General features: G+C 45.5%; 1 protein-coding gene across 1 annotated transcript in view; it reads left to right on the top strand.

The window, feature by feature from the left end:
* Nucleotides 1-26,013, top strand: part of LOC137431468 (complement C3) — a 613,976-nt gene that overhangs the window by 59,951 nt on the left and 528,012 nt on the right. Inside the window, exons 7-9 of the mRNA XM_078782039.1 lie at nt 9,346-9,428; nt 14,823-14,910; nt 22,016-22,112. Coding sequence (XP_078638165.1) covers nt 9,346-9,428; nt 14,823-14,910; nt 22,016-22,112 — 268 coding nt within the window. The remainder of the gene's footprint in view (nt 1-9,345; nt 9,429-14,822; nt 14,911-22,015; nt 22,113-26,013) is intronic.

The raw sequence follows: 26,013 nt of genomic DNA on the forward strand, positions 1-26,013 counted from the left end.
GGAGAATCAGATAGAGGGAGTGAAAAATGGGTTAGAGGGGTTAGAAAACAGTATGGAAGGAAAAATTGGGGAAATGGCACAGCAGCTGGGGGAACGAATTGATGGCATAGAAGGGAGAGTGCAAAACCAAATTACGGACAGACTGGGGAAATTTGAGGGTAAAGTAGAAACTCAAATGGGGGCACAGGAGAAGCCAAAGGTGGCAAAAATTGAATCGGAACGGGGGGAAGCTAGATTGGGAACAGGAGAGAGTACGGCCCATGCAGATGTGCACGGGGCTCAGGAGCCGGGAATGGCAAAATTGGGAATTGCACAGGGAATGGCAATTGAAGTAAATGGGGAGACCGCAGGTCCACAGGTGGATGGGGAATGTCCACAGGTGGATGGGGAATGTCCACAGGTGGATGGGGAATGTGTACAGGTAGAGGGGGAATGCCTGCAGGTAAACGTGGAGAGTCCACAGGTGAGCGGGGAAGGAAATTTGGAATGTGAGAGTTGTAATGGGGAATGTTTCCCACATTCTGGCCTGGTTGTTTATCGGGACCGTGTGGATGTCACAACACCCCAACCGGGGGATGAATTTGGAATTGTGCAGCACCAGGGCGGTGGTGCGGAGCAAGAGGGGGTAGAGTTTTTGGGGGTCCATGCGATAGAGCCGGACCGGGTATTTATTGGGGATATTGATCAAAGCCTGGCGGGGCCAGGAATGATTTCTAATGATGAGGATGAGTTGATCCAGCGGCTGGAGACCTGTGACAGTCCCATGGAGGTAGAGCTTGTTCAGGCCCAAAGGAGTCTGGGGGAAGAGGTGAGTTGGTTCGAGGAGGTGGTTGGAATGACCGAGGGGACGCTCACTGTACACTGCTATTTGGAAACAGAGGCTCCAAAATTGGACAACCAGTTGGGGGAGTGTGTTGGCTCCGGGCTGGATTTGGATCTTGGAGGATCGGGAGATAGAGCTTCTGGAGATTTGGTCCCTGTAGGGAATTTGGATCAACTGCAGGGAGGGGCAGAACAACCGGTGGTAGAGGTTGTTCCCTGCAGCTGCGGGTTGGCAATGGGAATGAAAATTTGTAAAATAAAATGTAAAATAAAATTACAATGGGAAATTGATTTGGAGCAGCCATGGTGGGGATTGGTCCCCGGGCTGCGGGATTTGGACATGGAGAGGTCATGGGTGATGGCCTCGGGCAAAAGTTGCCCCTTTCAAAATTTGGGTATGCCGGCCAGCTGGGGGGCTGTGATGGCGAGATTTGGACGTGGGGTCCAGCCTTGGGTGTCGAGGTACGACCTGGGTCCCACGGGGGGTCTGGTGGAGTGTGGCGTCCCTTGTCCGTCGGGGCGCCGTCCGAGCTGGTGGCTCGGGCCGGCAGGGTCACCGGACCCTGGTGGGGGTTAAGACCTCCAGGGAGGTCCGAGGTGGTTTCTCAAGCCTGGGATGGCAAATATTGAGGACCACTAGGGGGAGGTGTTGTGGGTCGCGCTTTGGTGGTGGCACTGTGGACGGCCAACTTGGGACTGATGTGGTGACCACCCGGGCATGCGGCCTGGCACTCTCCTCCAGGGACTCTGGGACAACCAGCATGTGGTGACCTGGCATGGTGGTTGGTCTATGGACGCGGGTCAAACCGAATGGACAGGGATGGAGACAGCCTGCCGGACAACCATTGGGGCATCTGTGGAACGTGATGGTGTGAGTGACCTTCCACAGATGCTCCGTTATGATTTATGGACTCTCGGGTTGGGAAGAGAGCCATGGGGATGTGAATCGGGAGATGTGTAACGCGCCGAGCATATGGGCCATGCTCGGCTGGCATGTGTATGGCAAAGCATCCTTCTTTGGTGAGGTGAGTGAAATGTGACAAATGGTTGGCATGGGTAATCTGTGGGTTAGATGGAAATTTAAGGGTGGATTTTGAAATGCCATGGTGGACACTGTACAGTGACGCCATTATTGATCCAGGTGTGTAGACCAAAGTGTTGGAGGCTGTGATGAAATTAATAGGGTAGCAAGACACAGCTTTCAACTGGTTGCGGGGGCAACTGTGCTGATATTTGGGACGCGGGATGATGGGGATGTAGTTGTGTAGCCTGAGGGTCAACGTGGTGCTGTGCGTGTCCGAGGTGTGTGGACCATGTCTTCTGGGTGGGTCTCCTGGTGGAGCATGGCTGTTGACTGGACCTTGGTGTGGTCAAGTGTGGGTGAGCACTGGGGGTGCTGCAGTTTTGTAGTCGGACTGGGGGATGATGGGGAGGTGCAGGGGACGTGGCTGTAGGGATGCCACGCACTGCGACCGTGCCCCCCAGGGCCGAGGTTGTGTGTGCGGTAGTGTGTGTTGTGGCAGCAAGTGCTCACCACATTGGCCAGCTGGGGCTGCTGCAGCTGTGTTCCTCGCAGGGGGGCCGAAGGATGGATGGTGGGTCGCACCCTTATGGACACTCATGGGCCATGTTGGCGTTTTGACTGCTCACCTTGTCCCGGTGACCCTTGCACGGTAGAGGTGCAGAGCTGTCGTGGCCACAGGTAGTTGTGTAGTGATGATCACCGTTGGATGCGGATCCACATACCTGCCAGTGTAGTGGGGACAAAAGAGAAATCTGGAAGGATTTGGTAGGCCCAATGTGAAATTTTGGGAATTGTGTGGTGGATGACACCCTTGAACCTGACCAACCTGCAACTACCTGAACTTGAGGTGAGTGTTTTGAGGAGTACTGTCCCAGGCTTCAGGATTTGCTTTGGGAAATTGGGGACATGTAATTTGGAGTTGGGAGGTGAGAGCGAGTGATGACATGGCCGGTGAGGGGATGGAATGGGAGCCACAGTGTCTTGTGGGTGGCGTATGTTTTTGTGTTGTGGTTAGGTGTTTTGATGTGGTCGTGAGAGTGGAACCTGGAGAGTGTGTGATGATTATTGGAGATAATGAGGGGTGATAATTGTGCTTTTGGAAATGTGCTTTTGGGAAGATGTGATGGTTTAAATGTGAACTGGGGGAATTTCACATGTAGCAGGCCATGGCAAGCCTTGTAACACCTTTTACACCATCTATGGAATTGTACTGAATTGTGCTGAGTTGTGTGGAGAATTGAATGGCAGTGGGGGAGGAAGTGTGTTTTGGGGTCTTGTGGGTGGGGAAGGTGTGTGTGTCCGCAGGTACAGAGCAAGCTCTGAGGAGCGATGCCTGCGGGCCCCCCTCTGCGGCAATTACCCCTGGCAGCCGGTGGTAACTGGAAATTGGAGCTCGTCGGTGGAGGGTCTGGTTGGGCGCCGCGGGGTGAGGAAGTCCCCCGGTGACCCGTGTTGCTGCGTGAAAGCAGGAGGCAAAGGAGCCTGGTGTGTGTGGAGACCCTCACCGGCGAGGTAACGGCGGAAAGGGGCTGTTGGGCTGTCACGGGGCCAAGAGGTAAAGGGGGGGGGGGGGGCAATGAATTTGTAAGTCGGTTGACTTGTTTTTGGGACTGCGGGCACCACAGCCTGATGCGCCCCCACCATCTTTTGTGCGGTACCTCCCCGCTGCCTAGTTGAGGAATGCACACACACGTGAATGACATCAATGCCATGGTCCTGCAGGGGGTGTATTGGGAATAAGTGCTTTGTTGATTTTTGCAATGCCTTGATGACCTATGGAATGAGAATGAGTGGTTAAGGGGTCTGTGTTGCATGAATGTGGGCGAAATCCACCGAGCCGTGTCACTCACCTGTAACATCTGGACGGGGCCCGTGGAAATTTAGGGGGATGCATTGGGGATGGCCCCGCAGGTAAGGTTGAGTCTTGTGGCATCCACCGGGGGACGCGGTCTGTAGACCGGGGTATGTACAAAGGTTAGAGTTTTGAGTTTTGGAAAGATGGTTAAGTTTTGTGGTTAAGTTAGTGTTGTGTGTTGTTGTTTCCTCCCTCCACAGGAACAACGAAGAAGATGTACATACTTGCATGATGGTTAAGGGGTTCAGCATGTTAAGGAAGTGTAGGTAGGTAGTCCGACTCACTTCCCACAGCCCTTCCTGATTTATTTCATAGGTTAATTAAGTGTGTGACAGTAAGTGTTAAGGCTGGAATGGTAGCCCTGCGGTGAACCTTGCAGGAGCTACGGTTCCAGGGGGGGGGCTGTGTTATGAATTTGGTAATGCAACATCTAGAGCTAGGTAGATCTGAATAGGTAGGTATTCGGCTGTCGTGACAGGGACTCTACATGTAATAAGTTATTGATGTTCAGGCGGTTGTCGGGGTAAGATGTATGAGTGTGGATCTACCTGGAGATTCTAGTGTTAAATAGTGAGGGATTAAAGGTAACGCCCCTGTGAGTATCACCTAGTAATCAAACCTTTGTCCTTTATGGCACTGCAAACCACATAAACATTAGTTAGGTCCTTAGCGCAACATTAAATAATCCCCTTTCCCTGACAAGGACTTCGTATTAAATTGACAGGAAACCAGGTCAAAAACACCACCACAATTGGCCGCCACCGTGTACACCTCCAAAGGCCTACAAACCTGGCCGGCACGTGTTATGCCGGGACCGCAGGGTGGCGGAGGGGGGAGATGTCAGGAGTCGCGGGAGGCTTTGATTGGCTGAGGAGTGCGCCAATGTGACGTCATCGGCCACCAATATAGGCGACGGTCGGACGCCATTTCGGAGTTCGCCAGTACGAGTTGGAGAGGACACGCCATTTCGAACTGACGCAGACGCAGGCAGGCACCAGAGAGTTGAGCGGTGGTGGAGAGTTGGAGAGGACACGCCATTCCAGTCGCAGTTCGAGTGCAGTTCGGGTTGTAGGGAGTCGCAGGAGACACACGAGAGCACACCTAGTTGGCACTGAGCAGTTCGTTGGCACTTGGCTGCCAGCACTCCCGCGTCGAGTCGAGTGGAGTTGAAAGGAGTCCTTCCTGTCCCTGGTCAAGTGGAGCCGCTGGCCTGCGTCGGACGCGTGGTGCTTGGAGCGAGGGGCCTCGTGGTGTGCGATCGGGCCGGAAGGAGCGGTGCTGGACACCAACAATACAAGACGACAAAGACAGATAAGCCCGATCTCCGCGTATATTTTGAACGACGGGACATGTTATTTTCGTGATTAATCTCCCTCGTTTGTGTTTGCTGTCAGTCGTGTGGGGACGTCCCGATTTAGGTTTATTAGAGTTATTAGATTTACCGGCGGGCTTTTTCACTGGCTTTACTTTTCCTAATAAACCCTTATATTACTTTTTGTACATAATATCTGAACGCAGTTTTCCTGGGTGTTTGATTTTAATAGATAAGGTTGCGGAGCCTTCGCTGCGTCCCGCCATTCCGCGCGTTGGTGTTGAACTTGAGTCCGCCATTGAGTGTTCGCCTCGGGAGTTAAAGTCTCGCAAATCGGTCATCCGTAACTGTGGTGTTAACCACGGTTACGCGACAATATATATATATATATATATATATATATATATATATATATATATATATATATATATATATATAACTGTGAGAAATAGTAGAAACTCCACAGTACGAGCAGGGCGTCTCATTTGCATTGAATAAATAATCGGGAGATTGAATTAAAAAAACGGCGTATATATATATATATGTATATATATATATTGTCACGCAACCGTGATTAACACCACAGTTACGGATGGCCGATTGCGAGACTTTACACTCCCGAGGCGAAAACTCAATGGCGGATTCAAACTCAACACAAAGTTAAACGCGCGGAAGGGCAGACACAGCAAGCTCCGCAGCCCTATCTATTAAAATGAAACACCCAGGAAAACTGCGTTCAGATATATACAGAAAATAATATAAGGATTTATTATTTATAAGTAAAGACAGTGAAAAAGCCCGCGCCGGTAATACTAATAACTCGAATAAGCCTAAATTGGGATCCCACACACAACAGATATCAAACACGATACGAGGGAGGTGAATACGAAAATAACACGTCTTTTAGTTTTATGCAAAGTGTATTCGCGGGTACGGCCTTATCTCGTCCTTGTCGTCTTGGTGACCGCCGTCCAACACCCGGCTCCTTTCGTCCCGCGGCACGCCTCACTCCAAGTTCCACGGCCCCGCGGCCCTCTCCGTCCGCCTCCAAGCGCCACCAGGCCTCGTCGGTTCAACGGCCCACCCACACCACGAGCTCCTTTGCTCCAACGGTCCAACGCAGGGCTGCACAAAGCAAACGAACTCCACTTGACTCGACTCGACTCTCTTCGGGAGTGCTGGCAGCCAAGTCCAACTGTTCAGTGCCAACTGCCAACTCCAACGAACTCTCCCTAAAAATGGCGTCCGACCGTCGAATATATCTCTTGCCGATCACGTCACATTGGCGCACTCCTCAGCCAATAATAGCCTCCCAACTCGCCGGCTCGCCCAGGTCACGCCCTCTGCGGCATCGCTCCACTCTCCCGTCCCCGACCCCGCGGTCCTTGTGTTATAACACGTGCCAGGCGAGGTTTGTAGGCCTTGGAGGTGTAAACGGTGGCGGCCAATTGTGGCGGTGTTTTTGGCCTGGTTTCCTGTCCATTTGTTCCGAAGTCATTGTCAGGGAAAGGAATTATTTAATGTTGCGCTAAGGACCTAACTAATGTTTATGTGGTTTGCAGTGCCATAATGGACAAAGGTTTGACTACTAGGTGAAACTCACAGGGGCGTTACCTTTAATCCCTCACTATTTAACACTCGAACCTCCAGGTAGATCCACAATCATACATCTTCCCCCGACAAACGCCTAAACATCAAGAACTTATTACATGTAGAGTCCCTGTCACGACAGCCGAATACCTACCTATTCAGATGTACCTAGCTCTAGATGTTGCTCTACCAAATTCATAACAATATATATATATATATATGTATATGTGTATATATATATATATATATATATATATATATATATATATATATATATATATATATATATATATATATATGTCATGGTTCTTGGAAGTATTATGAAGGCGATTTGTTTTCTGCAGTCTTCAAGTAAATAATTAAATTTAAATAAAGGTATAAAGAGATTTAAAGGAATATAAAAACTAGAACGGTGCTCAGTAGAGAGCATACCTCCGCCTGGTTGGCCATATCGCTCAATGGTGAAAGAATCACTTAAAAATTTATACTAGCTGGATCCGGATTCGTATCTTCACCAAAATTGAATCGATTCTTCCTTGTCACACACTCAACCTGTCCAACAAGTTTCGTCCAAATCCATCCATAACGTTTTGAGATATCCTGCTATGCATCGTTTTTGGCCCGATCTCCCAACGGTGCAGAATCATTACAAAAATTAAATAATTCTCATATCCGAATGCATATTCAGATCTTCATGAAAATCGAATCGAATCGTCGCTGTCAGACACTCAACCGGTCCACCAAATCTCATCCAAATCCGTCCACAACTTTTAGAGATATTCTGCAATGCATCGTTTTTAGCCCTATCTCCCAATGGTGAAGAATAACTTTAAAAATTCTCGTAGCCGGATCCGAATCACCAAAATCGGATCTCCGGATCTTCACCAAAATCTAATCATTTCGTCCTTGTCACATACGCTACATCTCTGCCAAATTTCATCCGAATCCGTCCACAACTTTTTTGTGATACGTATGTTGTTGACAGACAAACGGACAGACAAATGGACAAACAAACACAGGGGTGAAAGCATAACCTTCATCCACCCTTGGTGGCGGAGGCAAAAATCAATTCTGGGTTTTACCACCATTTTCCCAGTGTATATTACATCACCCTATCTAACACGTCACATACCCAGAAGGAAAACCATAACTTTTCGGGAAAAACAGACATGGTGTGATTTAAAAGGCTATATCCCATAAATGATACCTATATACATCGGGGATTATTATTATTCTAGGTCCACAACCTTGGTAACAAGCTGCAGGAAATCTGTGAACAGCCCCCAACCAACATCGTCAAAATCTGCAAAAAAGGTGCTTTTTGTATCTGAACACCATTTTATATCTGAATGTCACCTTTTTGTATTTAATGCATCTGCAAAAAAGGTGCTTTTTGTATCTGAACACCATTTTATATCTGAATGTCACCTTTTTGTATTTAATGCATCTGCAAAAAAGGTGCTTTTTGCGGTAATCACCAATCCTGGATTATCTGTGTATCAAAGATAAAAATGTATCATCAATGAGGTGTTATCTCTCTGAACCACATGCAACACCATGCAAGGCATGTAGTGTGGCAAGTAATTAAATACCGATTTAAAAGAGTTTTTGTGAATTTATTCTTGATTTTTGAATACAATGTTGCAACATTTCTTTTTTGGATCCACAAGTTTAAAATGTTTTTCTTTTTCTTGTCAGTCTGTCTTCTGTAATTCTTAATCAAATGCATCTTTGCAAATACCTTTGTAAAATGAATAAAAGTATCGGGCCATGCTGCTATTGCAGCACTTCCCTGTACTTTTATCAACAACTTTGTCAGATTTCTAAAATTGTCAATTTTCATTTGATTGATTTGGAATTTGAAGAGGATCAGGTCACTGCATTCAACCACCAATTATTCTTAAGGTCAACATATCTCAGGCACCTTTTGAGCTAGGAAGCTGGTATATGGACATGACAATGACCAAGTGATTTGGCTGTAAAGGGTATTTTAGATTTATTGATTACTCGATTAATTATTTTATTTTCCAATTAATTACTTAATTTTCAAAAAGTTACATATTTGGATGAAACAGTGGTGGTTTAGGAATGCTATTAGCCGATTGATTAAGAATTAATTATTTTACGATTGTTATTTATTTATTTGAATGACACAATTAATCAATGTATTATTGATTCTCTCGATTTTCATCATACCTGTCAGGCTTACCACATGACACCTTCTTGTTTGTCTGTCGGTTTGTCAGTTTGTGAACAGGATATCTCAAAATGTTGTGGACGGATTCCGATGTGATTTGGTGGAGAGGTAGCGTGTGTGACAAGGATGAAATGATTCGATTTTGGCGAAGATCTGAATTTAAATTTTTTAAGTGATTCTTCACCATTTCGTGATAGGGCCAAAACTATACATAGCATGACGGTTCAAATAGTTTTTGACGACTTATGACAAAACTTGGTGGATGAGTTGGTTAGGTGACAAGAACAAGGCGATTAGATTTTGGTCCATGTCGGATCCAGATCTGACCTATCAGTGGGATACAAAACGTAAACTGTTCAATCTGCTGGAGGTGTGCTTGCTACCGAGTGTCGTTCTAGTTGTTCTTGAATTCGTTTTATATAAACAATTGCTCCTCTTAAACCATTACCGAGATTGCATTTAGAGATCTGCCTTTTCTTGTGTGTCTGCCTTGCTTGTTGTTAAATGGGTGCAATGCATGAAGTCTTTTCATTTTTTCCCCATAGATATGGCCGCTGGCTTATACAAACTTGTTTTGAAGAAGTATGTCAAAAAAACTACACTACAGAGTTCCAAGTTCGTGAATATGGCAAGTTCCAAAACTTTTCAATGACATCACCAACACTTACGTGCTGAATTGGACAATACTGTAATCTGTGTAATGGGCTGGAAGATAAAACGTTGCCAGTTTTTCATTTTAAGATCTTGAAAATTAATTGAGGCTCTCAATGGTAATCCAGGTTCTCAGGCAAAGTATAACAAAATGATTGCCGTTTTTGGAATGAAGATAAAAGTTCAAGCTTGATATTATTGTCACATTGTAGACCCAATTAGTGGTCGATGCAGGCAGAATCTGCACCACATCACGCACATGTGAGTATCTATATGTTGGAACCCATCTGTGGATCGGTCCCATAGGCCGATGGGTCTGACCCATCTGTGGATGCACGAGAAATGACAATGCAGACCCATCGGCCGATGGGTCTGCGCCATCTGCGGATGTGTTGTTCACCTTGAAGGAATGTGTATGCATCAATGGTGGATGAGTATGTTTATTTGAACCTAAAAATAAGCAATTGATGTCATAAATGTTTATAAAGCAGTCCGTGACATGTGGTTTGTCGATAACCGTTTGTCGATAAGATAAAAATAAGATAATATTTTTAGGTTCAAATAAACATACTCATCCACCATTGATGCATACACATTCCTTCAAGGTGAACAACACATCCGCAGATGGCGCAGACCCATCGGCCGATGGGTCTGCATTGTCATTTCTCGTGCATCCACAGATGGGTCAGACCCATCGGCCGATGGGACCGATCCACAGATGGGTTCCAACATATATAAGCTGTAAGTCTCTAAATTGTCATGATAGAATGACAAGTTCGATCAACCTCTGAACAAAATCAAGTCATTATGCCAATCACTACAGTCTAGTTATTTTATTTTCCCTCTCTCTACAAGAACGAGGGTTCATGAATGAGGAAGTGGTAGTGGTGTAGCGGGGCACAATTGGCTACAATCAGCAAGGGGACGAAGTATTAGAAACAGCAAAAGAGAGAACGAGAGGGTGTTGTGCGACACGTGCTGCGTGTTGTGCGAGGCATACTGGGTGTTGTGCGACGCGTGCTGGGTGTTGTGCGACGCATGCTGAGTGTTGTGCGATGCATGCTGGGTGTTGTGCGACGCGTGCTGGGTGTTGTGCGACGCGTGCTGGGTGTTGTGCGACGCGTGCTGGGTGTTGTGCGACACGTGGTTGGTGATGCGCGATGCACGGTAGGTGTTGTGCGATGCACGGTAGGTGTTGTGCGATGCACGGTAGGTGTTGTGCGATGCACGGTAGGTGTTGTGCGATGCACGGTAGGTGTTGTGCGATTCACGGTGGATGTTGTGCGATGCACGGTGGGTGTTGTGCGATGCACGGTGGGTGTTGTGCGATGCACGGTGGGTGTTGTGCGATGCACGGTAGGTGTTGTGCGATGCATGGTGGGTGTTGTGCGATACACGGTAGGAGTTGTGCGATGCACGGTGGGAGTTGTGCGATGCACGGTAGGTGTTGTGCGATGCACGGTAGGTGTTGTGCGATTCACGGTGGATGTTGTGCGATGCACGGTGGGTGTTGTGCGATGCACGGTGGGTGTTGTGCGATGCACGGTGGGTGTTGTGCGATGCACGGTGGGTGTTGTGCGATGCACGGTGGGTGTTTTGTGATGCACGGTGGGTGTTGTGCGATGCACGGTAGGTGTTGTGCGATGCATGGTGGGTGTTGTGCGATACACGGTGGGAGTTGTGTGATGCACGGTGGGAGTTGTGCGATGCACGGTGGGTGTTGTGCGATGCACGGTTGGTGATGCGCGATGCACAGTAGGTGTTGTGCGATGCACGGTTGGTGATGCGCGATGCACGGTAGGTGTTGCGCGATGTGTGGTGGATGTTATGTGACACACTGTGGTGGCTGCTGAACCTGCAGTAAAGGCTGCATGGTGCATAGTAGAGACTGCATGATATATGTTGAGGTTGTGCAATGTGTAGTAAGGGCTGCACGATGCAGGGTGAGGGCTGCGTGGCAGAGAGGAATGGAAGGGGTGCTCCAATGCATTTTTGGGGCATCAGGATGCACGGTGGGGGCTGCTCGATGCATGGGGGAATTGAACTAGAATCGCGGTGAAGAATGTTGGACGCTCTGAAGGTGGGCTGCAGGACGCTCTGAAGGTGGGCTGCAGGACGCTCTGAAGGTGGGCTGCAGGACGCTCTGAAGGTGGGCTGCAGGACGCTCTGAAGGTGGGCTGCAGGACGCTCTGAAGGTGGGCTGCAGGACGCTCTGAAGGTGGGCTGCCGGACGCTCTGAAGGTGGGCTGCGGGACGCTCTGAAGGTGGGCTGCGGGACGCTCTGAAGGTGGGCTGCGGGACGCTCTGAAGGTGTCCTGCAGGACAGTTGGAGGATGTGGTTTGCTGGAAGCCCATAGGTGGACTGCGAGTCATGTGAAGGGGGTCTGCAGGATGTGCGTAGGGGTCAGCGGGACACGTGGAAGGGGCCTGCGGGACACTTAAATGAGAGTTGCATGAAATTGGAGTTGTGAGGTGAGTGAAAGAGGGACTATGAGGCATGTGTAAGGGGTCTGGGAGACGCATGGAGTTGGGGCTGCAGGATGCACACTTGGGGTGGGAGGTTGCAGCTTATGGTGGTGAGGGGTGGTGGACGTGTGGTGGATCGCCGGGTCCTACAGGATGTATGTGTGGAAGAGAAAAGAGAGATGAATCCTGTCATTTAGAGGCTTACAACCAAAGAATCAAATTAATTATTTAAGTAATTTTGAGAAGGAGTAGGAAAGAGAAAAAGCAAAGGATGTAATAATAATTGGCAGAATGAGATTGTAATATTTACATGTAAAATAAGATTATTTCTTTTTGCTTTTGGAGAATATTTTGGAAAATGTAAGTGGAAAAATATAGGTACAATAACAAAATCATGGGAGGACGACACCCATGGCCCAGGATAAAAAGAGAGATTACAGTCACGTGAAAAAGTAAGTACACCCCAAATAAAATTTTGACTTTTTCAACATATTTCAACATACAGCTATTTGATCTTCATTTCAACAATATTGATAGATAAAGGTGATATAATATAACAAATATCATGAAACATTTACATTTTGTAGTCCATTGCATAATTTAAATAAAAATAAATGCAAATTTCGCATGTGGAAAAAGTAAGTACACCCCTACATTTATCACTACTTCAAATACCTAAAATTAGAATCAGGTGCATCGGCTCAGGTGCAAATGATTAGAACATCGTTATAGAGGATCTTGGAGGAACCTGTCTTCTTTAAACCTCAGACATTCCGTTTGGTTTGCTCTTTGTTGTTGAAGTGTGCGGCGTCACCATGCCTAAATCAAGAGAGCTCTCTGAGGCCTTCAGAAAGAAGGTTATAGATGCCTACGAGTCTGGGAAGGGATTTAAAAAGATCTCCAAACAATTTGAAATCAATCATTCGACTGTCCGGAAGATCATCTACAAGTGGAGAAGATTCCAAACAACTGCCAACTTGTTCAGGCCAGGCCGCCCCAGCAACTTCAGCCCGAGAGCAGACCGCAAGATGCTGAAATAATTCTCCAAGAACCCCAGAATGTCATCACGGGACCTACAGTTAGATCTTGCCACTGTTGATGTCAAAGTGCACGAATCTACCATTAGAAAGAGGCTGCACAAATTTGATCTACATGGGAGGTGTGCCAGGAGGAAACCTTTGCTGTCCAGAAAGAACATCAGGGCAAGACTAAAGTTTGCCAATGAACACCTGGGCAAAGACCAGCACTTCTGGAACAAGGTGCTCTGGACAGATGAGTCAAAGGTAGAGCTATTTGGCCACAGTACCAGAAGACATGTTTGGCGAAAACCAAAGACAGTATTTGACCACAAGAACCTGATACCAACTGTAAAGCATGGTGGTGGGAATATTATGGTTTGGGGGAGCTTCGCTGCATCAGAGCCTGGGCAGCTCACCATCATAGAGTCCACTATGAATTCTTCATTGTACCAGAGGGTGCTTGAGGATAATGTGAGGCCATCTGTCGGGAAGTTGAAGCTCAACCGAAGGTAAACCTTGCAACATGACAATGACCCTAAACATACCAGTAAATCCACCAAGGAATGGCTGAAAAGAAAGAAATGGAGGGTTCTGGAATGGCCAAGTCAAAGCCTGGATCCAAATCCCATCGAGATGTTGTGGTGGGATTTGAAACGAGCTGTGCATGCAAGAAACCCCTCAAACATCGCATAGCTGAAAGAACTCTGCATGGAGTAGTGGGCAAATATTTCTCCCAGTCGATGTCAGAGACTGGTAGACAGTTATATGAAGCGCCTACTTGAGGTTGTTTCTGCCAAAGGGGGCAATACCACCTATTAGAGCCAAGGGTGTACTTACTTTTTCCACATGTGAAATTTGCATTTATGTTTATTTAAATTATACAATGGACTACAAAATGTCTTATCTATCTATCAATATTGTTGAAATGAAGATCAAATAGCTTTATGTTGAAATATGTTGAAAAAGTCAAAACTTTACATGGGGTGTACTTACTTTTTCACGTGACTGTATGTGTCAGACCTGAAGCCGGAGATTTAGACGTTATCTACCTGAGGCCCAAACAGACACAAACACAAATTTAACATGACAGAGTCAAGTATAGTGGGTAAGATAATTGAATGGATATAAAACACAACACAGGGACAAAACAACAAGGGTATACAGAAAGGATGAGGTGCGAAATTTTAGCTCTTGGCAAAGGTTTTACAAAGCGAGAAAAAACAACATCTTCACTGATATTCCTTTATTTTAGTGATGAAAGAGAAAAAAAGAAATTTACTGTGCCTTTGTTTGTTGCTCTTGGTGACAAATCCCAGCTATATAATGCGTTCTTTTATGTAAAATTAAAAAAATACCTTATTGTGGAACCATGGTATTGGTTTTCATCTATCTATAATTCCAGTAATCTCTGTATGTCTGTATGTATGTCTGTGACCGCTGTTTCTCGATAACCACGGGTCCGATATACTTGAAACTTGCCAGGTATATTGCTGGGGACCTGAGGATGTGCCTTTTCAAGGTTTCATATTAATCGGAGAAGTAGTTACCGAGCTATGGCGATTTAGCCGTTCGCCGTTCGCTTTGGCTTTGCGAATGGACCAAACCATTCATGTAAATAGAGGGGGGGGGGGGGGTTCTGTGGTCGTTCGCTTTGGCTTTGCGAATGGACCAAACCATTTCATGTAAATAGAGGGGGGGGGGGGGTTCTGTGGTCGTTACTGCCACGCGGTTTGGAATGTTTTTCCGAACGGGCACCCACGTACGGGCACGTCCTAGTTCATTTAATTGTTGCAATGTTCAGTTTCACCAAGTTTTAAAGTTGAAGATTCTGACAGGTTGAAAATGGAGAGAATTCTTATTTTTCTGTGTGAATATTTCTGCTGCAGTTGAACCGACATTTGATGTGAAGATACTACCAGAAAAACCATTTTTTCATGTGAAAGACATGGAACTAAAAGTGAAGATTGAGGCCAGGTACTTTTAAAATACCTGCATTATGATGTACAGATTTATAATGGTTGAGATTGCCCAAACGATATTTGCCAACGTGATGTCAATGCCAAAAGTATTTTGGTCAGGGGTAACATACGTGGTGTGAATGTGGGCCGAATAAGTCCGAAAGGCCGATGTGTCTATAAAAAGACCTTGGACGCCGTCTGCAACACTCACCTTTGGTCAGATCCTCACACCCAGTGTCGGTTTACCCTACCGGCAATATGACTGGAGTAGATAGGGATCTGTGCCTGCGGTCGTGCAACGGATGCTAAATGGCTGAGCAAACCAACGTTAAGTGTGTCTATCAAACACCACATGTGTCCCAAATTACATGTGTCCCACCCTCTATCAAATGCCTATCAAAGGCCAATCAACCGTCTGTGCAAATTTTTGGCAGGAGGGCTATCTCAGACCAAAGCCTGAACAGGATAAGTCGAGACACAATGCTAAATCGTTCACAAGTTTATTACAAGCATGCATAAATTGGGGGGGGGGGGGTGTTTTGGTGGGGGGGGGGGGGGGTGGGGGTGGTTAGAATTCATACAAGGAATTGGCGGATCTCTCAGAAGAATCTGAATGTCTGAAATCTCTCACAATCTCAATCTTTCCTTCCCTGCTTCTCTCCCTTTATTTATCCCTTCCCCACCCCTCCTTATCCGGCGGCCCCAAGACCGCCATTGGTACAGAACTCACGAGGGCAGACAGAGCCTCCCTGTTGGTTAATGGCCGGGTCCCGTCCCTCTGCCCAGAAACAGAATCTGGTTGGTGGAGCAGGGCCCCCATGTGCCCATCGTGAACAAATAAAAAGGTTTAAAGAAATAGATAAGCACAGGACAGGTTGAATGCTTGACATAAGGATGACTTGCATGTCCATAGAGGCCTAGATTTGTGATAGACGTAATGCCGTAATGACGTTCCAGCAAAAAGAACATGTCAGGCAGAGGGTCAGGGGATGGAGAAATCCAGATACTTCAATATACATTATACAGTTTACATGAAGTCCGATCTTGAGCCACAGCGGCTTCTTCGCCATTCTGCTAAAGTGCAATTAATGTTCAAAAGTACCCATTAATATGATGATGTGTTGGACAATGACAAACACTGCTTTCAATGAGAGCACAAGGTATTTACATTAATTTCAGGGCAAATTACATGGTGATAATCAGCTATATATTTGAGCTATTGCACAGTGGGTCAGTATTAGGCTTGTACAGGGTCCGTCAGGGAGGTGTGACGATTTTCAGAAAACTCATACACAGTTATTTTTAGTCGAATTTCAATTTTTATTTTTTTTAAAGACTACATATATAATGCCATGTAATACACTGTAACAAAGACATTTAAAAAATGTAATTCATGTTTGAAAAATGACATCATCTAAATGGCGGTTGTTCTTGTCCAAGCATTCTTGCAGACGCGCGGAAAAGTTCCAGCATTTCTCAGCACAGCAGCATCCCTCAGCAGTTCCAGCATTCTTTCTGCGAACGTAAACCGCCGTACGAAATCATTCTGCTGCAGTTCTTGAACCACCATGATTTTGTATGCGTGATAATGAAGGTCCAAGTGCAAAATTCGACGAACTGATCTGTCTGACATCCGTAGAGCGCGAGCGTGCCGTACCGCTGACCGACGAGGGCTGGCCTCCACAGCTTGTCGAACCCTTTCGATGTTTTCCGGGGTCCTAGCGGTTCGATCACCTCCCCGAGCTGCTCCCGGCCTCACAGATCCAGTTGTCCTGACGTTTTTTACCCACTTCAATATTGTGTTTCGAGACGGAACGGCGCCACGTCGACCAACATTGAAGTGAGTACGAAATCTGCGCTGTGTAAGCACCACCGAACTACCCATTTGAATAAACGTCTCAACAACAAAGACGCGATGTTCAATCGTCCACAGCTCCATGGCTACTGAAATGGCGCCTAACAACGAGTAACCAACAGCCATCACGCATGCGCTAGACCCCCACTTGCATTGTTATACCCAATTCAAACATGAATTACATTTTTAAAATGTCTTTGTTACAGTGTATTAAATGGCATTATATATGTAGTCTTTAAAAAAAAAAAAATTGAAATTCGACTAAAAATAACTGTACGAGTTTTCTGAAAATTCGTCACACCTCCCAGCCGGACCCTGTATAAACAATGATAGCGTGTATCCCCCAAGCACCAGCTTTCACCCCCAGGTGGTATCAGTGATTAGGCTACGTCATTATATGGCTCGTCGATATTTGGAGGGACGTAGTCAATTAGCAAAAATGCAATATCTCCCAGCCCTACATCTCTTTGGACATATCTTAAGCTTCCGATATCAAATGGCATCCAACCCTGCTACCCAAAATCTCTGCTTATGGCATTCAAGGCTAACTCCACTCTTGGATGACTGACTTCCTCTACTCTTGTAGCCAACAGTCGGCTCTCAACAGTATCCTTTCATCTCCTCTCCCGGTCAAGGCTGGAGTGCCCCAAGGCAGTGTTCAAGGCCAAATAGGGGAAGGCGGGGCAAGTTGAGCCAGTTTTTGTTCTTGGAATGTTAGGACTGAATTTACTGATGATCTTGCACAAATGAGTATCTTGCCTTCTAATTTAATCCTTGGGAAACATTTTGTAGCTTGTTCTTACTTTCTATCCCCACACTGAAAGTCACGGTGACCTTTGAAAAAACGGAGGCCAAATGGCTCAACTTGCCCGCCTGAGGGGTAAGTTGATCCAACCTCTGGGGTAAGTTGTACCACATAGAGGTAAGTTGATCATTGCCCCAAATAAAGATAACTAAAGTAGAAAACCATTGTTTTGCCAAAAAAAAATTAATGTTGTAAAGTTCTACAACACTGAACGAAATGATTACCTTGTGTTCATGGTTATAGTAATCAGTTACGAACAAATTGAGTCACTCTCATAGAAAAACAAGATTGTCAACTGTGGTAAGAAAAGTCAACTCAATCCACCTGTCACAGTTTCAAGTCACAATTAAACAAAAAGTATCCCAAATAGTTGATCATTGCCCCAAATAAAGATAACTGAAGTACAAAAATTGGTCTGCCTGAAAAATATTTAATGTACTTGTTACAACACTGAACGAAATATTTACATGTACCTTGTGTTCATGGTTATAATTCAATGTGGCAGCTGGATTGAGTTGAAAACAGCTGCCACAGTTTTAAGTCACAATAAAGCAAAAGTGTCCCAAATACACCCAGAAAGGCCAACAGTCAGACTGTGGCAATTAAGGCACAATATCTTGCTCATCAATGCCAGCTTCATCATTTGGATCTGGAACTAAAACTAAAACATGTCAGAAATCAAGTCAATTAAGCTGCCAAACTGACAAGTCACAATTGAACACAAGCTGTCCAGAACAACGGGCAGAACTGCCAACGCACTTAGGCTGTGGCAGCTTACGCACGATGTCTTCCAGTTCAAATCCAATGACCGGGGTAATAATATGGTATTCTGTAAGCGCTTTGAGCCTTTGGGGAAAAGCGCATTATAAATGCTAATTATTATTATCTCCACCAACATGAGTTGGCAAGTTGAGCCAGACCCTACAGGGCAAGTTGAGCCAGACCCTACGGGGCAAGTTGAGCCTGGCTCAACTTGCCCCGTAGGGTCTGGCTCAACTTACCCCAGTCTGAACTTTCTGAGATGTCTCCACATACACACATATTCTATGCATCCATCATATTAAAGTCTATGACAAGAATGGAGACATACCTGGACTAACAATTGTCATCTGATATCCATATTATATCTACTAGGGCGTGCCCGTACTATATATATATCTAAAATTATATCCCCCCCCCCTCTATTTACATGAAATGGTTTGGTCCATTCGCAAAGCCAAAGCGAACGGCTTGCGAGTACGGTGACTATCCCCCCCCCCCCCCTCTATTTACATGAAATGGTTTGGTCCATTCGCAAAGCCAAAGCGAACGGCTTGCGAGTACGGTGACTATCCCCCCCCCCCCCCCCCTCTATTTACATGAAATGGTTTGGTCCATTCGCAAAGCCAAAGCGAACGGCTTGCGAGTACGGTGACCATACCTTGGGAACCACTTGTCCGATTAATTTCAAACCTTGAAAAGGCACATCCTCGGGTCCCCAGCAATATACCTGGCAAGTTTCAAGTATATCGGACCGGTAGTTGTCGAGAAACAGCGGTCGCATACAGACACACAGAGATTACTGGAATTATAGATAGATGCTGGATATGGAAGAAACGTGAACTTACCTGTTTTACACCTTTTTACTTTTATGGCTGAAAATTGGATTTTTCCCTCTGCAACACTGGGTTCTGTTTTAATTTAGAAAACAATATGGCAGAATTTGGAGTTATGCAATGGGGCATCTATAGATGGCGCCACCACAATGTCTGACTCATTCATAACTGGCTGGGAGGTGGTGGCTCAACTTACCCCTATGCTCAACTTGCCCCGCCTTCCCCTACTGTTCTTAATCTTCTTCAACCATCTGTCTGACTCTCCAGAAAAAAACATTTTAATCTATTTTCTGATGATCCACTGCCATGACATCACTCATCCTTCAGATATACAGGCATCAGCCTCTTCCCTCTCTTCAGTCTTTGATAAAATCACAATCTGCTGCAACTCTTGGAGTATGTCTTTCAATCCTACCAATTCTCACACTCTCACATCCCTCCCATCTATCTTCGTAACAATCCTCTTGAAGAAGTTCAGTCACTCCAACTATTGTGTCTCACTACCAGCCATGATCTTTCTTGGGTAAACCACACCTCAACGTTCGCCTGACATGCCAGCTACCGACTGGGCATCCTACGTCATGCAAAGTCCTTCCTTGGCACACCTGAACTCTTATCCACCTCAAAGGACATCATACACAGTTTGATGGAATACTGCACTCACCTTTGGGTTGGTGCCCCTGCCTCATATCTTGCTTAGCTTGACGCCATGGAAACCAAGGCCTTCAGGATCAGTGAAATATCTCTTGATGAAGCTGAGTCGATGGGCCTATCAGGTCTCTCTATTTTCTACTGCCCCCTTTCTGGTCTTGTACCCTCTGCTGTTTGCGTGCTTTGTCCTTCTCCCCGCCTCCAGGTTTCTGCCAGGCGTACGCGATCCACCATCAACCCCCTTCCACTGAAACTCCCAAAATCCAGAATCATTACTTACCTCCACTCATTAATTCCAATTTTTTTTCCACTTGTGGAACCAACTACCATATTAGCATCAATCTCATTCTTCCCTTGAGGTCTACAAGACAGCTGCTCATCACCATCTCAGATCCTCCCCTCCCCCTCCCCCATCCAAAACCATGGTCTTTCTTACCTGCATTAATAATCCTTCCCCCCACTCCCTCAAATTCACACTTTTTCTCTTTTGATAGTTTGCTCCTATATCCATCTTGTCCACCCCCTGCATCCTCCCCTACCTCTCGTTCTTATTTGCATCACTTGTTTGTCTATCTCCATCTATTTTGTCTTTCAGCCCTGCTTTTGGTAATTCCCCCCTTTTGGTAAAAGACTAATTTCTTCATTTCTTTTCCTTTTTGTAAAATTTTCTGAAGAGTCACCTGCCTTCATTTTGGAAAGTTCCCAACCGAACCAGACTGATCCTCTCAACCATAGAACCCCTCTTCAAATGCTTCTCCATTCTTCTCTATCAGAGCACACAACGGATCTCTTACAATGGCATTCAGCAGTATATTAGGTCTAATCCTATTCTTGGTTGACAAAAATGACCCTATTGTTTTAGAAAATCCTCTGTACCATTTTGCTGATATCTGCAATCTGTGCATAACAATACCCGTCATATCCGATCCGCAGGCTGTGACAGTATCCCTGTCTACATATCTGCAAATAAAATAATCACCGATTAATTACCTGGATCATCTCTTTCATTTCAGGAAAGTCTTTCTCTTTCTTTCTTTATCTCTTTCTTTCTCTTTCTCCCTCTCTCTCTCTCTTTATCTTTCTGTTCCTCTTCACTCTCCTTTTTGCTCTGTCCTTTTCCCGCTATCCTTTTCTCTCTTCATTCTCTCTCCTGCGATTCTCTCTTACTTTTCTTTCTCTCTCACTTTTCTTTCTCCCTTTTCTATCTCCATTGTCTCTCTCCCTTTCTCTTTCTCTCTTGTCCTTCCTTTTATCCTTGTATCTGTTATTTTATCTTTCCTTTTAGTTTTCTTTCTGCTTCTGTGGCCGTGCACAAAATATGTGGTCATTTGGGGATGTGGGGGAGCGGTGTGTCGGAGCCACAGTCCCTTCGGAGCCACAACATATTCATCTTCATGGCACAGCCATCTTGGATTTGCCTTCACCACAACTGGACGTACCAATTTAGAACAATTTAGAGTTCCTCCAAAAATGGCAGATGTGCCGTTTAAATAATTGATTTGAGACTATGATTGGGCATTTCCAAAAACATAGCAGGAAATTCAACAAGAAGTTTGTAAAATTTGGAGGGATCTGAAGGGAACACTCAATTGTCCACTGCGATGTTAAAGGCCACCAATAAAAATAACTTGCAGAATGGAAGATGATCGAAAATTTTGAAATAGTTGACATTGCACTCATTCACAGTCACATTTTTTGTGGGGGGTGGGAGAAGAGGTCGGTAGGGTGACAGTAGCAGGGAGGTTTAAGACCAATTGCCATAAAGAAGTCACATACTTTGCGTATAGCTCCTGAACACTCCTTTTCTCGTCTCTCTTTCCTTTTCACTCTCTCTGCCCTCGCTCTGTGTCTCTTCCTTTCCCAATGCAGGCTGGTAACCTATCAGTAATCTGGTTGTGATTGCTTGTCATGGGCTATTCGTATCTGTGCCTGGCCACACATGCCCACCTTCTCAATTAATGTCCTTAACCTTCCAATCTTTCTATCCCTCCCACACTCCCTAAAATAGGAGATTGTAAACACTTTTGTTTTCACAAATTATTATTTGTATTCAACATTAGTACACCATGACTTCGTATTATTATTTTGCTATTGCCTTTGTCATTCTATGGATCTGAATAAAGAGTTTGAATCATATTATCTTAATAAATCATATTAAATGAAAACTTATAAAGCATCCAGCCAGTTTAGTTGACATTGTTCTAATATTTTACAGCTACACATTTGGGAAAAATGTGAATGGAAAAGCTTTAGTATGTTATGGAATCACTGAACAAGAAAAGAAAACAGCACTTCATTGGAAATTAATTCAAGTAAGTGTTTTCATGTGGAGGACACGAGGGTTGTTTGGAAGCTTGTACCATTCTTGTTCGTCTATTGTTGCACATTATGTTTCACTTTCCAATGCGGTGTGCATTCCAATGCGGTCACACAACATGTTGTGCTGTTTCGATTTAATGACATTCCTGGATCATGTGAAACAGTAGGGCGGGGGTGAGTGGGAGAACAAAATACACCACATTGCCTTAAAAAAAAAAAAAAAAAAAAAAAACATTTCACCATCTAAAAATGACAGCACCACTATGACTGTACAAAATAACAAAATGCAGTATATACGACAATATTGTAAAACAAGAGTGTCTATCTGTCTGTCCTTCCCGAAACTACTCCCTCAGTTTTGGGGCTAGCCCCACCAAACCTTCTGTGGACGTTTTGTGGTCCCAGAAGATGTTGTAAGGTAGGTAGGAGGTTTCATAAGTTCCTCAATAAAATTATAATTTTGAAATTGGCTCGATACGGACCTGCTCCTGAATCTGGAAGTGAACAGATGATGACAATGAGCTGGTTTGATAATATCTCAATACAATCGTGATTTAACACAGCATTTTGTTATCTTACCATAATTCACCAAATGTCCGTCCGTCTGTCTGTCCGTTCGAAGGTACTGCAAAAACGGCTGAACCGATCGCAACGATATTTTGGGTGGGTAATCCTAGGACCCCCTGGAGTAAAATAGGCAATATTGTTTTTCCAAGTTTTCCAAATTTCCAGTTTTTCTAAACACGATGGAATAATATTTATCGATATGAACAGTGATGTGGCTTTTGTTGAAATTCTACATACCAGGAGAGAGTAGATCGACTCCTGGCGAACTCTTCCTGTATAAACGTGCGGCTCCGAAGTAACATGGCAGCGTGTGCAAAGCGACTGAGAAACAGGTGTAGTGGCCGCTTCCGTGTTACAGATTCGGTGCGCACTCTTCACACAAACGTGCGACTGAGAAAGACGTGTAGCGGCCGCTTCCGTTTTGCAGAATTCAATATTTTTTCAAAATGGGCGCCATGTACTGTTTAGATTTTTATGATTTGCGTGTGATATGATTCAACGGATGTTTATATGAATCGTTTAAAATAAAAAAAGCCTTCAATTTCCGATATTTTTCCTTTTCATTTGGGCTTCCCAATTGAAGCCCTGCCCATAGGGCGGGTACCGTTGCTAGTAGTATTAATGTATGATTGGAACGATGCTGTTTGGAATGAAAATAGAGATATTGATTTTAAATATGAATGAGGTAATGACGTGAGGGTTTCTACTTTCTAACCGTGACATGCACGGATTCGCCATATGCAGATTCAACATGTCTGTTAATTGAATTTTCATTTGAATACCAGGCCTCCTGCAATTGTCTGGACACTTGGTTGTTCGCTTGTCCTATCACCTCCTCCACACTAAACATAAATTGATGGTCTTGTTTGATGCTGTGTGTTGCGACCTGGGAGAGAGGGTCCTTCCTACGTAAGGCTAACTGATGCTCGTGTAGCCTTGTTTTTAATCTCTTAGAAGTCTCTCCAATGTAATGAGCTGCACAGTTGCTATGTTCCACTTATTTGACCAGTTTGTGATGTTATCCAGGTCTGCAGAGAGTGAGGAGGCTGCTGCATGCCGAAGGTTGAGATATGGAGCAGCAGAGAGTGGAGTCATCAGCAAAGATATAGAGAGGGTTTTCCAGAGCATCAGAGAGATCATTGATGAAGACCAGAAAAAGCACAGGGCCCAGAACAATGCCTTGGGGGAACTCCAGCTTGAACAGGAAGGGAAGAGGAGAGAAATCCATTCAGGGCTACACGTTGACTGTGACTGGAGAGGAAGTCCGCAAGCCATGTGTGGAGATTTCCATGGATACCATAATAGGAGCGTTTGGTGAGCAGAGCAGGGTGCCAGACCATATCGAAGGCACGTGATATATCAAGGGAAACAGCTCTGATTTCCTGCTTGGCATTAAGGACCTCCATCCATTGTTGAGACAGCAGAAGCAGCATGCCCAGAGTAGAATGACCTTGTCTGAATCCAAATTGATGATCAGATATCAAGCCATTGGAGAAGAGGAAGGATTTAATATCAGAAGCAATGATGGATTCCATGACCTTGCTGATGATTGGGAGCAGGCTGATTGGTCTATAGTTGCATGGATCTCTTTTTGCACCTTTTTGTGTAAAGCGGTAATGTTTGCTGATTTCCAAGCAGATGGCAGATGATCTTGAGCAAAAGAGAGGGTGAAGAGACCAGAGAGAGGGTGAGATAGAGCAGCAGAGCAGGATTTTAGGACCCATGGGCTGATGCCATCTGGACCAGTTGCAGAATCAGTCAAGGTTTGACAGAAACTTCTCCACCTTGTCAGGAGAGAAGGACACAGAGTTCAGGAACAGCTGGGTTCGACTGGGTAAGGTGGGTACAGAGAGAGATGGGTTTGGGACACAAGATTTTGAGGCAAACACAGAGTTGAGGCATTTGGCTTTTTCATGTGCCATGTCAGCTGTGTAGCCGTTTGAGGTAAGGGAGGAGATGGAGGGGGAACAGAGACTAGAAACAGATTTGACCAGACACCACCAGGATTTGGAGGAGGGAGACAGGTTTGAGAGTTCAGTCTTGAGAGTAGAGATTTATTGTTTCCCGGCTTTCCTGAGGGTAGCCACACACTTGTTTTGATCTTTGTGAAAGGAACGAAGATTTACTTCTGTTAGATTTGCCTTCCATGAGGCATTTGCACGTTGTTTCAGGGCAACTGCATCGCCACAATATTTTTCAGGTTCTGCTCATCTTGGTTGGTAGCATAGCTAAATGTCCCAGTTGGCAAAGAACAAGTCCTACGTGGCAAAGAGAAAAGTCCCACGTGGCAAAGAGAAAAGTCACACGTGGCAAAGACAAAAGTCCCACGTGGCAAAGACAAAAGTCCCACATGGCAAAGTCAAAAGTCCCACGTGGCAAAGACAAAAGTCCCACGTTGCAAAGACAAAAGTCCCACGTGGCAAAGACAAAAGTCCCACGTGGCAAAGACAAAAGTCCCACGTGGCAAAGACAAAAGTCCCACATGGCAAAGACAAAAGTCCCACATGGCAAAGACAAAAGTCCCACGTTGCAAAAAGACAAAAGTCCCACATGGCAAAGACAAAAGTCCCACGTGGCAAAGACAAAAGTCCCACGTGGCAAAGACAAAAGTCCCACGTGGCAAAGACAAAAGTCCCACATGGCAAAGACAAAAGTGAATGCCCCCGTTGTGAGTGTTAATAAAATAACTGTGGTAAGAGTGCAAACCCTGTGGTGGATGGAGGTATTTACCCAGTGGAAATTGAGAGCAGAGACCCTGGGGTGAGAGTATCAGTGCAGACCCTGTGTGAAGTGTGATTGCAGAGCCTGAGGAGGGCATAGCAAAGCCTGTAGCAGGCACAGTAGAGCACCAGGACGGCAGGATAGAGCCCCAGGAATGCATGATAGAACCCTGAGCAGTGTATTGGAGCCCTTGGAAGGCAATGTGGAGCAAATGTGGTGCAGTGTGTTAGAGACCACCAGATTTACAGAGGAGAGGACTGCAGGGTGCAGAAGCATTGAGACATGTGGTGTAGTGTGGAAGGAGCCATGGAAAGTGCAGTAATGACCACAGTGGTTGTGTTGCCACCACACCAGAGGTATAATCAGAGGAGGAAATGGTTGTGTGCCTGGGAGCTGTGGGAATTAAAGTGGAAGGTGGGAAAAGGCCCAGAAGGAACATCTGGTGGACAGAATCAGGTGCAGAAACCTGGCAGAAAGGTGTAAATGGCTGGAGGAGCAGGCAGACTTCACCAGGTACATGGTCTCACACACCCATGACAGAGAGGAGGAGCTTAGTGTCAAGACAAATGGTACCTGAGTCAGAGTCGGCGTCAGAACAAATCTAAT

Source organism: Myxine glutinosa, chromosome 7, assembly GCF_964187855.1.
Source record: "Myxine glutinosa chromosome 7, kmMyxGlut1.1, whole genome shotgun sequence".
Taxonomy (NCBI): Eukaryota; Metazoa; Chordata; class Myxini; order Myxiniformes; family Myxinidae; genus Myxine; species Myxine glutinosa.